Source organism: Falco cherrug, chromosome 2, assembly GCF_023634085.1.
Source record: "Falco cherrug isolate bFalChe1 chromosome 2, bFalChe1.pri, whole genome shotgun sequence".
In the NCBI taxonomy this organism is placed as follows: Eukaryota; Metazoa; Chordata; class Aves; order Falconiformes; family Falconidae; genus Falco; species Falco cherrug.
The window spans coordinates 56,267,186-56,283,708 of record NC_073698.1 but is presented as its reverse complement, the minus strand read 5'-3'; the positions used below and the strand labels follow the sequence as shown (position 1 = coordinate 56,283,708).

Below are 16,523 nucleotides of genomic sequence, written 5' to 3'. Positions count from 1 at the left end.
TGCAAGTCTTCAGTCAGCTTTTTCTTCATTATCATTCATTCATTATCATTATTCATAACATCATTATCTCAGTATTCGTCTTCTTTCCAGACAATATCCCTTTAATTTTGTCAGCGTTTTAGAAAATAACAAAATGAACATATTAAAAATAAAACAGAGGAAGAATATCCTTCCACCCATGATGTGACCTTTCATCTCATTTGATAGCAGCTTAGGTTACCACAGAGCTTTTGAGGGAAAGCCTTGTTGAATGCCCTTGGCAACCCAAGCAGACTACAGCCACCAGATTTCCCTTGTGAAGATGGTTTTTGACCCTTTACAGAATCCTACAAGACTACTCAGGCATGATTTCCTGTTGAAAAAACCACACAGGCCTCCCACTGTGTTGTATTAGGCAACTATCCACTAATTCTATTCCCTGTAATAGTTTCTCCTAGTTTTCCCATTGCAGATGTTAAGCTTACCAGTAAGTAGTAGAGGTCTTTTTAAAAATTACTTTTGAATTTTCCGAATACCAAGTTTTAAGCAGGAGGTCACATCCACATTTAGTAGTTTGGTCATTTAATTCCTGAGCTCCTTGAAGTACCATATAGTTCTAGCAACTGGCACCTTTAAATACCATCTGGTTTATGCCTTTTTTTCTTCTCTGCCCACCACCCCCTTTTAAAAGAAAACCACAACTTATTCCACAATTGCTTCGACAACACCTCAATTTGAAGACAGATTATTTGATATACCCTCTATAACAAAAGGTTCCAAATCAGAAACTTCCTCAAAGCTCAGAGATGAGCACAGAGGCAAGAGGTAAAATATTAAGATTCTTTTTTGATAGAGCTTTATTTCCAAACAGAGGATAGATGGAGAGAACATCTATTAGCCCTACGCATTCTTTAACGAGCTTCTTGTTCCCAGTGTGTTTCAAAAAGATTAATTTTATACCTTCTACAAATTGTTCCTCAAACATCCTTCTTAGTTGTGTTGTATTTTTATCTTATCCAGCCAGAATTTATGAACCTTTGTACTTTGCTCTTGCAGGCAAAATTTGACCTTTTAAAAAATGGTGAAAACTGCTTTGTATAACTACCTCTTACCCTGCTGTTTAGCTATGCCACCCCAGTCTCTTTTTGGACTTATTATCTTCAATGGGTGCGTGCATTTTCTCCCAAGACTCCCACGTGGCATCTTCAAATAGTTCCCATGCTACTTGCAAGGATTTTACTTTTATAAATTGTCTCTGAGATGCTTTTTCATTTTAAGTAGCTTTCTCTAAAAAACAAAACCTCCAAAGCAGAGGATTTTCAGAGGTAGAATGGTTTGAAGCTGTAAATATATAAAAAAAAAAAATTATATGTAAATATTTTACAGAACAACTCTTTGACAGAAACACTTTGAACCAGATCCTGCACACAATGGTCAGAACCTACATGAAACCCTGCTTCTCTGTCTTCAGCTTTGCAGACTAACTGCTCCATGAAATACTCACTAACTGTGTCTAGCAATTTAGTCTCCACATCAATCATTGCTGCAGCCACTGCCAGTACCATGCAGGCACCGGGCTGACCAGGGAGCAATATAACTAAGAGGACAGAAGAGAAAGAAAGGACTCCAAAGAGAAAGAAGGAAAGGAGAACAACCACATAATAAAGTCAGTAAAGTCAGCTTCTGTGCACTTATACACCACATTGCTCACAGGGCTCCAGGTCCTGGTATTAAACATTTATCATATTTCATGAGCTGCTGTTTCTTCTAACCCATGATTGCAGAGAAAATTAATTAGAAATCAGATACTAGATGCGAGTTCAAGAAGCAGAAAGCAAACAAATCTCTCTTAAAAGATAAGAAAGCATAAGCTAACGGCTTAAAATTAGCTCCCTAAATTTTAAAAGAAGTTAAAATTTGAGTACTGAGATTGAACAAGCCACTGCAGAATCAAAACACCTGCTGAAATTTTACTTGGTAGAGCTATGTGCATTCCTGTGTTTTGATGCAAACAGATACCCTATTTGGATCTCCTTGACTATTGTTTCTATCATGAAATCATCTTTCCCTCTGTGTACCCCAAGGGTATCTCCCCCTCTACTTGTAAATTCTCTTTACTTCATACCTTCTCGTACCATCAAACCATTCCCTTTTTTCCCCCGGGTCACAGAAGCATTAGCAACCCTCCTTCTCTCCCCCTGTGGCAGAGGGACAAAGCCAGGACCTATCTACCTTCCTTCACCTGCTGGGAAGGACTCTCCTCCTCCCTGCCTCAGGATGAAACTAGTGGCTCACACTGCAGAGCTGGGTTTCAGTACCACCAACCAACAGCTGATGGAAAAGCATAAAATTTTTCTGCCAACTCTGTCAACACTAATCTTAAATACCTTCTTTTCCAAGACATTATAAAAGCAAAAGACTAAAGCTATAGAGATAACTTGCAGTTGTTTTAATTCTTTATACCAGGAGAAATTTATTACAAATCAAAGGGAAGCAATTATAAAAGCCCTCTGAGCAGCAGCTTAAGGGAGCAGATAGAAACACAGGGGAGTTACACATAAATGCATCTTTTCTGTTCCCTGTCTTTTCAGGTAGGGGGAAGAGAACAGTTATTTTTCCCTTATCAGTTTTTGTGTACTGCTAGGAACAGAGGGAACAATAACACAAAGAATTTAGGACAGATTAGTCAGTTCTGTTAGCCCCTGCAAGACCAAACAGTTAAAAGTCCAAACCCCCCTTTGAACCTCAGCAAAGCAGACAAGCTCAGAGCCAAAAAATTCCAGCCTGCAGCTTGCCAAACAGCACAGATGAACACTACTCCAACAAGCTCATTCTGTATGCCAAGCAAGCAGGTACAACACAAAGGGGATGTGAGTCACACAAGAAAAATATATAAAACAAAGGGAAAAAGAGCCGGCAAGATAGGAAGAATAGTGGTATGGGAGAACGGACAACATCAGGCTGACAAGAAAGTAAAACGGAAGTGTAGGATGTAACCTGGATAATGCAAAAAATAGGAAGCATTTTTACAGAGAAAACTGAAAACAAATGTGAAAGAGAAACTTTCCTTTTTCCAAATGTGCTTTCAAGCTCTCCTGTTATCTAAACATACAGCACAAAATGAAAATCCTCTAGTCATGTAGTACCAAATTTAGCTCATGAAATGATACACAACCTGTAATTTTGTTTAAAATATCAATGCAACTACAATTACCTTCTTGTCATGAATACTTCCTAATTAACTTGATTTTTTTGTTTCATTTGGGTTTTTTAGTATTTTCTTTGGGCTTATTTTTATTATTTTCTTTGGAACTACCTGATAACAGAGTGAAATACAAGCAGCAGAGCGTGAAACAAGAATGATAAACATCTACCATTCCCACTGCTCTCCTAATCAAAGCTGCAGTTCTGTGTGGCCGCACTTAAGCTTCCTAGTCAACCTGTTAGTCAGATGCACTCCATCAATTTTACTATTACTCTACAGTAATACCCAGCAGCCATTTGGATACCTGCTACTGACCCATATCACAACGGGATTCTTTATCCCATTATCAGATATCTGCCAATTTAATCAAAATGAAAAGAGATACACACTAATACAAAATAATCTGCAGAAGTCAAAAGCAGTGCTGCAAAACCCAACATATATTTACATGCTTGTCGACCCACCAGCTTTGGACAATAGCTACAGCAGACTGGAGATCAAAACAAAGACTTTGCTGAAGAAGGTCACGTGTTACAGAGGACCTGGGCTTTTTAGGAAAAGCTATTTTCAGTTATTCCTTTCATATATGCAGCTAAAATCTCTATGTGGAGAAAACCATCTCAACAGGCGCTTTCAGGTTTTAAAAAGCTTGACAAGAAAGGCATGACCACTTTAATACAGCTGAGCTGAAGTTTGTGACACAAGTCTTTAAATGGGGACTTTAAACCCTTAAGTCACTAAAAAAAAAGTTTAGTAAAAAATACATACACACACACACATATACACATAAACTACTTGAGGTTTCTCCCCAGTAGCTTAATAAGTAGAATGATTAAAAAGTTTTGAGGATATTCTGATTTTTTCCTACTTAGCATTTTTAAGCATTTATAGTCCACTTAAAGGAAATATGAAGGTATAAACACCAGTGTTCTTTGTGTGCATATTTGTTCCTCTTTTGTGGATTCTGTATTTGCCTACATGATTTTATATAGAAGTTTTGAACCTTGCACAAAAGAATCTTACCTATATTGAAAGTTCAATCCAATAACTCAACTTTGGAGCAGGAAAAAAAAAGGCACAACAGTTATGTTCTTTCATTGTAAACTCTAGGAAGTTATTTCATGTTAACGCATGACAATTAAAGTTTTACACTGTAATTTAACTGTTAATGGTTTAATAAAGTTGTAACTGTAGATGGAAGTTAAAAAGCTCTGAAAAACACTGCAATGTGAATACAGAAAACTACAAAAGCATTAACTTTCTGGATAAAAATAATTTGCATAGAAATGCTTGACTCAACATACCCTGAAACTATAAACACTACAGAACACCAGGAGTCCAAGTTTTAACAACAACAAATACATGACCACCTTATTTACTGAATTGCTATTCAAGTTCTATTTTATCTACTAAGCTTCCCCTTACTAAGAAAAACTGGACCCCTGCAGCCACCAGAGAAGCTGCCATCCCACTCTTAAAAGAAATGCACAAAGGAACATATTTACAGCACATGCTTGAGGCCAGCTTGACTTTAGATGTCATGGACATATAACACATTAAAAAAGTTATTGCTGGTACTAAGTTGAGTCTTTCAACAAACTAAAGTAACGCTCACAGCAAAAAAATCATTGCAGCTCTCCTTCCTTTATTTAATAATTATAGCTTCTGATCCTGTTCAAGGAATTCTTAAACTGAGGAACAGGGAGTAGTCAAAATATATACATCAGCATGTTGCAGCATCTTCTCCATTGCAATTTTTCTCCCCATTGTCCATAAATAAAAAGTTTTGCAGTTATAGAAGTTATTCATTACTCACATTTGAAGCCTCTTGGAAAATAATGGTCCTACTCCCATCACTAAAAATCAAGGTCTAGGTAAAAGGATCAAAATATTACATGACAACTGTGCTACTGGGGATTTACAGTGTAGAAGTTGAATATGCTTAATTTAACATTTGGGTCTCTTATTACAATGCTTATGTGACTTGAGAAACCTATGGAGAAAAAAAACCCCACAACCAAAACCTATTTAGGACAGGGCTCAAACTAACTGGTACTTGAAGTTTCTCATTATGTCCGCATCATTCTCTTCCACCAAGTATAAAAGAACACATGGAGAGTCTTAAACCCTAAACCAAGTTTTATTTGGAAAAAAATGAACTTTCCAGTTGCAAAATTTTGATCCTTCCTTCACCTCACAAGATCGTAGATTTATTTCTGCTCCCTGCTCTCTTCTGCTGTCTTTCAGACTTCACTGTCACTTTAGGCTCACAGCTTATTCCTACACTGCTTCTGTTCTTTCCCCTCTTAATCTGAGGAGTTCCTCAAGCAAACACTATCAGTTGCTATTCCACCTACCCCACATATTCTCAGTCATAGCCTATGTGCAAAGACACATGGCAATGAAGTAAAAAATTGCAAGTAGCTACTTTCAAGTGTGAAGATACACAAACACTAAGATACAAACGTATCTGCTACTTTGACAAAAAAGAGCTCAAGAAACAAGTTAGAAATAGGCTGCTTGGTTAAAGAAAAAAAATCAAGTTTTTCCCTACATTACTACCTCTAAAATTTCATGTAACATACATTTAGAAGCATAGTGTGCCAAAGTCTTATAAACAGAAATCTGTAAGTCACCAAGCTCCTTCCACTGACATTATTAGACTTTAGATGAGAATTTGAAAAAAAATCTTATTTTTTTAGTGGTGTTTTGTGAAGTGTGCCTACTTTCACTCACCTCACTTTCAAGTTTACTTGTTTGCAGAAAGTAACTGGCCTCAGATAGGTCCACATACTCAACATACTCTAATATCCTTAAGGACATTTGCTTCCAATACCAAACAGCACCAGGAACCATGCAGCCAGCCTTCTCATCAACTTCCAAGTTACTCCACAGAACTAAGTAGTATACTGTCAAGTCAGTTATGAATATCATGGTTTGTTTCATCGATCCTTCATTATTTTGAGTTTGGAAACTGGAGTTACATCTGGTCATTTCTCTCCCCATTCCAATATTCATCTTTATAAGGCATTCCAAGTTTCCTCACTACTAAGTCAGTGCATTTGGCATCTCTATCAGTTTGTAGGCACTCAGCCATGCTTCAACCTGTATTAATACACTTTCACAATTGACATATAACTATTAGTGCAACATTTCTAATATGACCAAAATCCACTTTACATCAACCATTTTCTAACAGATTAGTATTTAAAAAAAAAAAAAGGGGGGGGGGGGTTAAGGCATCAAATTTAAGCCATTAATTAAAAGCCAACAGCTCCCCCCACCCCGATTCCTAACATGACTTTAAGCTGCAGGCCAAGCTCCAGATCTTTGTATAAGTATACACAAGGCCACCTAACAGTAAGCTTCAGAGCAGAAACAAAGTCCTCAGAGCTTGAAGATAAACAGCCCTATCTTTACAAGAACCCATTTTATACTTTTTTAGTCAATATATACCGAAATCTTGAGCACTGATCATGTAACAGACCACAAGTACTTAAAGAGTTATTGATTTTGCCAGTCTATAATTTATTCTGAAAGATGATCCATGCCATCTCGAACAAAATCCCGAAATAGTTCTGTTGTTAATTTTTTCCCCCTAAATTAGTAGCTGTTTCAAGGCTGAATCATTTTATCATAACAGCAGTCCAAATTAGACCCTTAATTCATACAATCAGCCTCCTACACAGTGTTTGAAAACCTTGTTCAGCAATAACAGAACTTTGAAGGGACTTCAAGTTACATTCTGAGGCAACCAGGAACATTAAGACATCCAATGTAGTTTAGCACTAGAAGTTCAGTATTTCCAGAGAACAGGCAGCAAGTTGAATCCAATACTAAATACGTTAAAGAATACAGGTTCCCTTGCTTTCATCGGGTCTCATTCTGCACAGAAAGCAGCAGTCTTTAAGTTATCTCAATTCATTACCACGGCTGTGTGAAACTCTGGGAGGAAATGCTTTACTCTTGGTGACTTAGAAGGCAACACATGAAAATTACCAACACACCTGAAGGGAGAAATCATTCAGTTCCACCAGCTCTCTACACTTTCCATCGAGCTTCTCTGTGATCACTAGAGCAGAGCTGGCAGAGAATTTTTTATTCCTCTGCAATGAGTTCTCGAAATTATCAAGAGTAAGCTCACAATTTTATCCCTATTTTTGCCACTGGCTGGGTCTACAGATTTAAGCTCTATCAATGTAAAGGCATTACACAGTAACTTTTCCCATTCCACCTCAAACTGACACATACCCCAAAGCTATGTAAGAATTTAAGTGACATCCTATTCAAGAGGATTGGAAATTACTCTAAATTAGGCAGCTAGTTCACAGAAATTAAAAAGCATCTTAATAACACAAGAGAGTTACAACAGTTGCTATGTCTTATAACACTGTACAGCCCTAAGGGGATGCTACTGACGCTGCCACACTCTTTTTTTCCCCCCCCATGGTTTCTCTGCCTGGCTCCTGTACACAAAAGAAAACAGCTCCTTCGTTTTAAAGAAAATCTTATTAGACAGCCTATTTTCCAGACTGAAATACCAGAAGCTGCCAAAAAACCACCCCTACATGATACATTAAACTAGATTAAAAAGGAAGCAGCAAGGTCTGCATGAAAGGAGCAAGCAAATTTGCCTGGATAAATCACTAAGTTCTCTTCCAGACAGTTAGAAGAACTGCTGCTCAGGTAACCGTTTTCATAACACGCACCTCCCTGTCTCAAAACTTATTAAGTTTCACAGTTACCTGTAAACTACAGTGATGGGTGCATAAGAACAATCAATTCCCAAATGAATTAGTGCTGACCACTGTTTTGTCAATACTAGCAATTAACAGTAAACATGAGTTCTAGCCATTTTTGGAAGCAGCCTGCCATGGTATATTGCAGCTGCTTCAAAAGTCTAAAGACAAAAGTTGTCTTTGGTTCAAAAGTTTTCCAGAGCTGTGACAACCCTGATGCTGAAAAGTTCTGTCCTGATCAATCATTTATCTGCTACTCTGGGCAAGGGAAGTCTCACAGAAGACAAGTACAGTGCAAAAAATAGTTAAGGAGAGTTGCTAGTTGTTGCCACGAGTTCTAAGACAAGTTCTTTAAACACAAAGGAGCAAAGATGAGCAGAAAGCATTACTATCTCAATCAAGCTGGATCAAATTAGTCCAATTTCCCTCTGAAGTACAGTAATTGACAACATATAGGAACAAAAGGAAGGAAATGCTTCAAAACAAAAAACAAATGAAGAAGCATGACTTCAGACAACATTTCCAATTAGTGTTGTAAGACTGAAAAAACACAGCCTAGAAAAAAAAATACAATGTGGCAGAGGCAGAACTCCCTGGAAAGCAATTCTGAGAGTTGTATCAAACAAAATGTTTATTACAAAAGGATTTAATTCTATTCAACATTCACATCAACAATGTGGATGCTGAATACAAACCACATTTATTAAATATGCCAGTGATTAAAAGCTAGAAAGAACAAAATTGAAATGTAAATCAATTTTACAAATTAAAGAAATTGATAGAAGAGGAATGAAATCCAATTGGGATGAGCACAAAACTTGTATAAAAAGACAATGGGAAATGTAAGTAGCAGTCTTCAAGAAAATGAATAGTGTCTAAATCCCAAGCTGAACAGTCAATGTCAGGCAACTGCAAATAGGCAAACATCACTGAAGTGTACAACCACAAGTAAACCTTTCAGAATAAGCAAAGGAATCTTTTTTGCTCCACTTGGTACTACACTTACAGATCAAATACTGAACCTCCACTAAAGTATCACATTTCAAGAAAACAACTGACATAAATACAAAGACGAGGAACATGAAGAATGGCCTACAATAAATACAGAATGAGCTGGATTTGGTTACTTTTTAGGAAGGGAAGGTTTAAAGGGGACTTCTTAAGAACAAAAGTACCTAGCAGGCTTAGTGGAGAGGAAAGGGGATCAATTTGTTCTCAGTTTCTCAAAAGACAGAAGATGCAATGGGCTTAAAATTGAAGTTATTAAGATTCACACTAAGTGTTGAGGGTAGACAATACCACTTTCCCATAGTAAGGACAATGAAACCCTTGAGCGGATTGCGAAGGTTCTTTTAAAGCATCCAGCCCTGGAGACTGTTAAACACCCACACCGACAGTAGCAGGACCTCAAGAAATTTAATCCTTGTCACTCCTTACATCTTTAAAAAAACCTACATAGAGCTTACTGGCTCTAACATTCACTTCAGTAGAAGATACCAGAGAATTTGCTCTTTTTTCAGTTTAAACATTTGTGACTTTTTATTCTCTTCTCCCCACTACCTTCAGCATAGTTATAATTTTCAGTTAATGCTCTTACATTTTTATGATCATCGTAGTTACCATGGCTGCAAAGAACAGAGCCCATCTTACGCTCTGTTGTTGCTAGAGCTTTACAGACATTCAATGGTCAAATAAAGGACTGCATAAAAAGAAAAAGGAATCCTAATAGTTTCTATTCAACTCTCCCAATTCCATGACTCATAGGTTTACTGCCAATTTATACTTCTATAGAATAACAGAGCACGCAGTAAGTTAAAAAGACATGAGGAAATGTAAAGTATAATGAAAACAAAATAATGAAAATCAATAGTCTTGAAGACTACACTGATAATAAAGCTCATGGGGTTTACAGAATTAGACTGTTCTCACTGTTTCAAAGAAAATTAGAGACCACTTTCAATGCAGTGTCCTTTCAAGTATATAGTTTAAAAATTACCTTCCTAGTTCAATCAAATTTGCAACAAAAAATAATAATTGATTAGTAATGATATTGAAGACACACCAGTAAGGGAGAAAACATGTCTTGATTAGGACTTTTAAGGTCCCTCTCAATCCCTCATACGCAGAGAGGCAAAGCAAGCCCCACCTCACAAAGTTTTACCTGGCAACTAAGAGGCAATCAGTTTAGACAATGTCTCTGCAACATTAGATGTGCAATTCTTCTCATCTAGTTTTAGACATTAAGTCCCAATTAGCCATTGCAGTCTTCCCTTGTGATCAGTGAAAGGAAGAACTGCCCCTCCAATGTGGCAGGTCTCAGCCATGTGTTAGGTCCTCCAAAGGACTGCCTGTATTATTCCATTTCTCACCGCTGTCTACAGAGGCAGGGTAGCCTCTCTCACTCAGACTTGAGACCAAGCCTTCCCTGGCATTCCAGGTTAGACACCTAACATTTCTCTTCCCCTTTCTTTCCTCAAGCAATGTTGGCTAAACCTCCACAGTCTCAGCTTCTTGGCAGCTCTGAAGAAAAGCCAGGTTCCAGAGGTGGAGCTCAACATAAGCATCATCAATTTCAATGACTTCCAGAGACGGCAAAGCAAATATACAAGACTGCTCCTTTAAAAAAAAAAAAAAAAAAAAAAGATTCCACACCAGTCTCAGTTACTTCCTGCTGTAACAGCCATCTTCATAAGGCAGAGCAAATATTTCATGTCGTGGACACAATGCAGAGCAGTAACTCTCCTATTAAATGTATGGTGGCCTATGCTACTGATGCAAGAACTTCCATGTGAGCCTAACCGCATCTTCATGGGAGAAGTCACATTGCTTTAATAATACTATTTGCAATGTTGAACTGAAAACTATGCTAATAAGAATCTAATTTAACACTGCATCAGCTGCATAGCCTTCTCAATATCCTCATTATCCAGACAGCAACTTCTGTAAAAGTGAAAGCTATACATTAGTATGAAAAACTAATAGCCTAGCTCTGTCAACACTTCAGCAGGTGTTTCAGCAGAGTATCTCACATCCTGAAAAGTAAAACATAAAAAATGTTTGAAGAAAAAAAAGTCTAAAAATGTTTTGGGTTGGTTGGTTTGTTCGTTTGGGTTTTTTTGGTAAAGTAACGTCATTCAAAAGAATAACTTTGATCCTTGGCAAAAAAGATAGCTCTACAACTTCACAATAGAATCCATTACATTGACAACAAACAACTTTTCATACTGAAGTACCTAAGCTGGGACAAGGGCACAGGACACTTCATACCATTAAGTCAGAGAGGTAAAGGTCCAGTGACATTAAAGTGACAGAGCTGGCAAATGGCCTTAAAAAGTTCAAATTGCTGAGGCACAACAGCAATTTCTACCCTGTGTTCCTTCTTGGGACCCGAGACTTCAAAATGCCAACATCAGAAACAGGAAAAGCTGAGATAAAGAGTCTTTAAAATCCTGACAAGATTTCTGAAGTAAAACATCTTTAAAACGCACTGCCCATAAAAGACAAAGAACCCAAGGTAAGGTGAGGTGAGGTAGCGCTTCACACGCCTTTTAAGACCCTCAGCATCATCATCCACACTCTCCTTTCCCTACCACCTAGCCCCTTCCCCCATGAAGTCTAATTATAGTTTCTTCATGAACTCTTCTAAAGACCTGTATTAAAAGGTAGGATTTAATCTAATTTATTCATAACAAAACAGCAAAGAAAATACTTCCAAGAGGCACTTCTTGAATTTTTACTTACATTATTACCAGCCCTCTAAGAAGCAACTTCTCAGGACATGGAGATTTACACTATAAATTCCTTATTCCCTCTATGTAGTAAAAGACAGACTACATATATAGATCTGAAAGACAAGATTATATTAACAGCCTGCTATGAGAAGAAACAAAAAAAAAAAATCCAAAATACACTTAACATAATCCTCACTGCATCAAATACATGGCACAAGAGACCAAACACCTTGGTACCAAATTTGTAATTTTTTGTCCTGCTGCCTCCTTCTAGAGACAAAGAAAATTCACTGTCAGATATTTAACCAATTTAGCCTGATTTTCTGACTCCATGGCTGGAAGGTAGATGAGAAAAGTTGAGCTACCCAAGGAAGTCTAACGCCTCAAATACACTCAGAAGCTTTAAAGGATGACCAAAAAATAATCAGTATGCTTTACGTTAGACTCATATGCTAGTTTCTTGCCTTTTTTTGGTATAGTCTCATCATTCTCAATTCTCCATTCAGACATTAAAGAAAAAAAAAAAAATACTTAGACGCATGTCTGTAATAGTACAGTCCTCCAGCAAAGTATTTTAGGCTTGATTCCAACTTTACCACAAGCAAAGACATTCACAGCAGAGATAATCCATACTCTGAGCTTACCCAATTCATTTTAGACCTCTGAAAAACTGAAGTCAAGCTACATGATTATACAGAGAAAGCAAAGGGATAAACGAAAAGGTGTCTGCCCAGCACAGGATATGATACAAGAAAGAATGAGTATTAGAACAATGCAACAAATAGTTACTCACAGCACTTTCCTCAGTTCTCTGACACAGAACTGCTATGTCACAGTAAGCAGATCATTCACTAACTAAACCAAAAAAAAAAAAAAAAACAAACCAAAAAAACATGGTTCAGCTATATTGGTGAAATGTCAGTGCACGTCTTTCTCCAGTCAAAATAATTACTAATTATCCAACAAATAAGCACTATGATCTGCTTTGTAATTCAACTCAGTTTTAAATTTAGAATGTTTTCATTTAAAAGTACTGAAGCCACCACCCCAATTTTATAGCTGTCCTGTAATCTTTGCATTTCATTTAATGCTCAGTTATTTACCTATTAATATTCTTCATGAGAAAGGAAAAAAAGACTACTTCGGTGGCAGATTACATATTTTCACACATTTCTACAAGTATTACTCTTCCTCCTCCCCTCCCTGGTTTACCTTACAAGTTTACTGAATATTCCTTAAAGCTGTACAGTTACCACCAAATTATTTTGTCCTTGAGGACATTCACAAATACATACACTTTACCTTCAGCTAAACATTTTTCAAAAAATTGAATGAATTACCTTAGCAGTATACTGCAAGTACAGTCCAAGTTCACAACCATCAAGAATAAATTCAAAATATCCTGACTGGTGTCGCACCAAAGGTGACTATTAGCTTTGTGGTATGGGAGGGCCTTTGATGTTCACATCAAATAATCTTCAAATTGTTAAACAACAATAGTCAACTCTATTGTCTTGACGAATAGGTCCTGTGAAAATCAGTCTGGCTATGTCATGGACTGTACTTGTTTTTAAATGACAAGACACCAAACACAATGTGTGAGTGGTCCTACTGAAAATTTAAAGTTTGCGGACTCAAAATCAAGATGGATAGTAAAGTGAAAGAACGTAAGTTATCTGGAAAACCATAACTACCAAAAAAAAGAAAGGTATTTTTCCCAAATATTTTACAGATGTTGACATTACAATCATTACAGTGCAGCAGTTTAAGAGAGAACCCAGCTCATAATTTCTGACTACACATGTTCAAAATCTATCACACAAATAAAGACAGGATCTAATATTAGCCTGCAAATCTGATTTAATGGTAAACAAATCAGAACAAAGCCCAAAACTTCCTGAATCACCTAGCGCTACCTCGTATTGCGAGAGACTACCCATCTGACACTTTCCATTGTAATTACAGGCAAGACCTTTTGCAAGACCCAACAAAATACAACATCACAAGCTAACATGCAGAGAGGCAACACGCACACAAAATTCAGAATTTTTCCACTGTCGTCAAAAGAACATTAACAGCATGATTTGTTGTTAGTACTGCGTTCCCCGCCCGGAATCTGGCACACATGGCCTCCCGACTTTCAGCTCGCCCGTACAGCGAGCGATCAGTATGCAACGGGAAGCAGAGAGCCAGCCTATCTGCCAGCAAGAAACACGGGGAAAAGAGTTTAAAGGCTTCTGGATACGTCAAACTCCACTCTAGTTAGACCATTCAGCAGCTGCAGCGATCCATTAGATGCTGCAGAGGCGCTCCGCTTACGCACAGCCGTTCAGCGTTTCGCTAAAAGCAAGTTTTAAAAGGACAAATAGGTGGGGAACTCGCATAAAGCCGAGCGGAGTTTCTCCCGCGCTAACCTGTACAAGAGGCAACTGCACGCACGCTGCGTGGAATCAGCAGAAATCTGAGGCGAAGCGAATGCAACTACAGGTCACAACCGGGGAGGGGAACAGCCCAGCTAGAGCCTCTTTCCGGAGTGAGACTTTTGGGGTTTTTTTTTTATTTTTTTTTTTACGTTTGCTTCTGAACGACGCCGGCAGCGGCCAGTGCTCGCCACACTGCCGGAGAGCGGGACCCAGGCACAGGGAGCCGGCCCGCCGCGCCGGGCCACATTTCACGTCGGCGGCAACGCTGCCCGCCCCCCCGCACTGACCTGAGGGTGCGGTTGCCGGCGCAGCCGCGGCGCTCCATGGCGGCGGGCACGCAGCTGGTGAGCTCGGTCCAGTCGGCGTGCAGCCCGCAGCTCCAGCCGGTGGAGAAGCGGGAGAAGAGCCAGGTGTCCTTGTCGCCGCCCGGGCGGTGGCAGGCGCACTTCTTCTGCCCGGCCCGGCAGTAGCAGGGCTGCTCCAGGCGGATGTTGCGCACCAGGTGCCGCCCGAAGGTGGTGCCGCCCGTCTTCTGGATGTGCAGGAAAACGATCACGTCGCGGCCCCGCATGTCGAACTGCACCCGCCGACACAGCTCCCCCCGCGCGAACGGGAACTTGGCCACCAGCCGCGGCAGCGCGCCCGCCGCCGCCACCTCCTCCTCCGCAGCGCCTACTGTCGCCGCCGCCTCCTCCTCCTCCCGCTCCGCCGGGCCCCCCCCGCGGCGGGCGGCGGAGGCCGGCGGGCGCCGGGGGCAGGCGGCGCCGGGGCAGGCGGGCGACACGTACTGGTAGACGATGAGCAAGAAGAGCAGCGCCAGCAGCGGCGGCAGCAGCCACCTGTTGAAGCGCTCGTCCATGGCGATGCGCGGGGGCTGCGCGGCACAGGCTTAGGCGCTGCCGGGCGCTGACAGGGCAGCCGCCCCGGTCGGATCCCGCAGGCGAAGCGCGCCCGGCTCCCCTCCCGACGACATGGCCCTCGCAGGCGGCCGCGGCTGGCCCCGCTCGGCTCCGCTCAGCTCAGACCAGCGCGCCGCGCTCCAGCCCGCCCGAGGCGGCCATCCCGGGCCCGCTCCCCGCGGCTGAGGCGAAGGGGAGCGGCCCGCCGAGCGGGAGGCGCCGTGGCGGGAGCGCCTCGCACCGTCCCCGGCACGCGCTGCCGGGCGGCAGCAGCAGCGGCAGCAGCTCCCAAGTCCGCTCCGCCAACAACTCTCCAGCCCAAACGCACCGCTCGGCCCCCGGCGGGGCGGGCTCCGGCCGTCAGCCAATCGACACAAAGCCGGCCGCCTGAGCAGCCAATGGGCGGGCCTAGCACGCGGGCTCTACCGCCAATGAGAGCGAGCAGCGAGTAAACGGGGTTGGTGGGAGCCGCTCCTCGCTCCTCTCCAGGTGTACCGGACGGAGACCGATGGTGCGCGGGTGGGGGGGGAGGTGGAAGCAGCCAATGAGGCGTCGGGGGAGGGGCGGAAGGCAGCCAATCAGATTGAAAAGGGGGCTCCGCCAGGTGAGCGGGGATGTTGCGGCCGCTCGCGGGCCGCTGCAATCGGCATGGAGTTGGGTTGTTTGTCTTTTTAATTCCTTAATATCCCGTTATCTTTGTTTTGGGGGTGGTGTCTGTGTGTGTCCTGTACCGCCTGAGGCTTCAAGCCCGTGTTTTATAACCGAAGTGTTCTAAGTATCTCATGTAACTAGGTCCTACGGTACTGGCTACTACACAGACTAACTAATTAATTGTAGATTAAACCATCCGCGGTGCTGTTGGTGCTCGTGGTCTTCAAAGCACAAAATTCTAAATGCTGAATTGACTTGGCAGAAAACCTGATCTCTCCCAGGCAGCAACAGCAATTCCCTAGCAGCTACTTTAATAAAGATTCAGAAGTTGATTTTTCAAGCCCTTTCACATATTTGCAACAGTCCCCAGTTGGAAACTGTGTTGTTTTCCCTATTGAAATTATTTTTTTTAATAAACATACAAATCTTTAGCTTACAGGTCACGCTTAGCTGAGCTTTGTCAAAAAGTTTTGTCTGCAGTGAGTTCCTTGTATTTTTAAATGTCTGTTACAAATACTTCATATCCAAATACAAGCCTCGCACAGCTCCTGGATTATAATATATTAATATGCAAAACATTTCATGTTAGAACTGATTGCACATCCCGGTTATTTAATTACAGAGTGCCTTTATTTACTGAGGGATTAATCAGGTATATGACAGTGCTAAAGCAAGTTTCTTGCTCAACTCTAAAGACAACTCTACCTCTGGAAGGCTGAAAAGTAGTGCCTTCCCATGGGACCATTAAACTTCAAAACTTAAAAAAAAAGTTGGACAAACACATTTTAAGCTGAGTATCTTTATACAGAAAGTAAGAGTATTTGGGCTCTTGGAAGAGAGTATCAGCTCCCATTAAAACTTGCCAGAAATACTATAAATTACCAGAAAACGGTTTA

At 40.7% G+C, this 16,523-nt stretch overlaps 1 protein-coding gene across 1 annotated transcript in view; it reads right to left on the bottom strand.

Moving 5' to 3' along the window:
- HS6ST3 (heparan sulfate 6-O-sulfotransferase 3) overlaps window positions 1-15,424 on the bottom strand; it is a 306,619-nt gene extending 291,195 nt beyond the window's left edge. The window contains exon 1 of the mRNA XM_055702808.1: window positions 14,365-15,424. Within this exon, the coding sequence (XP_055558783.1) occupies window positions 14,365-14,936 (572 nt within the window). The 5' untranslated portion in view covers window positions 14,937-15,424. The remainder of the gene's footprint in view (window positions 1-14,364) is intronic.
- Window positions 15,425-16,523: the final 1,099 nt, after the last annotated feature.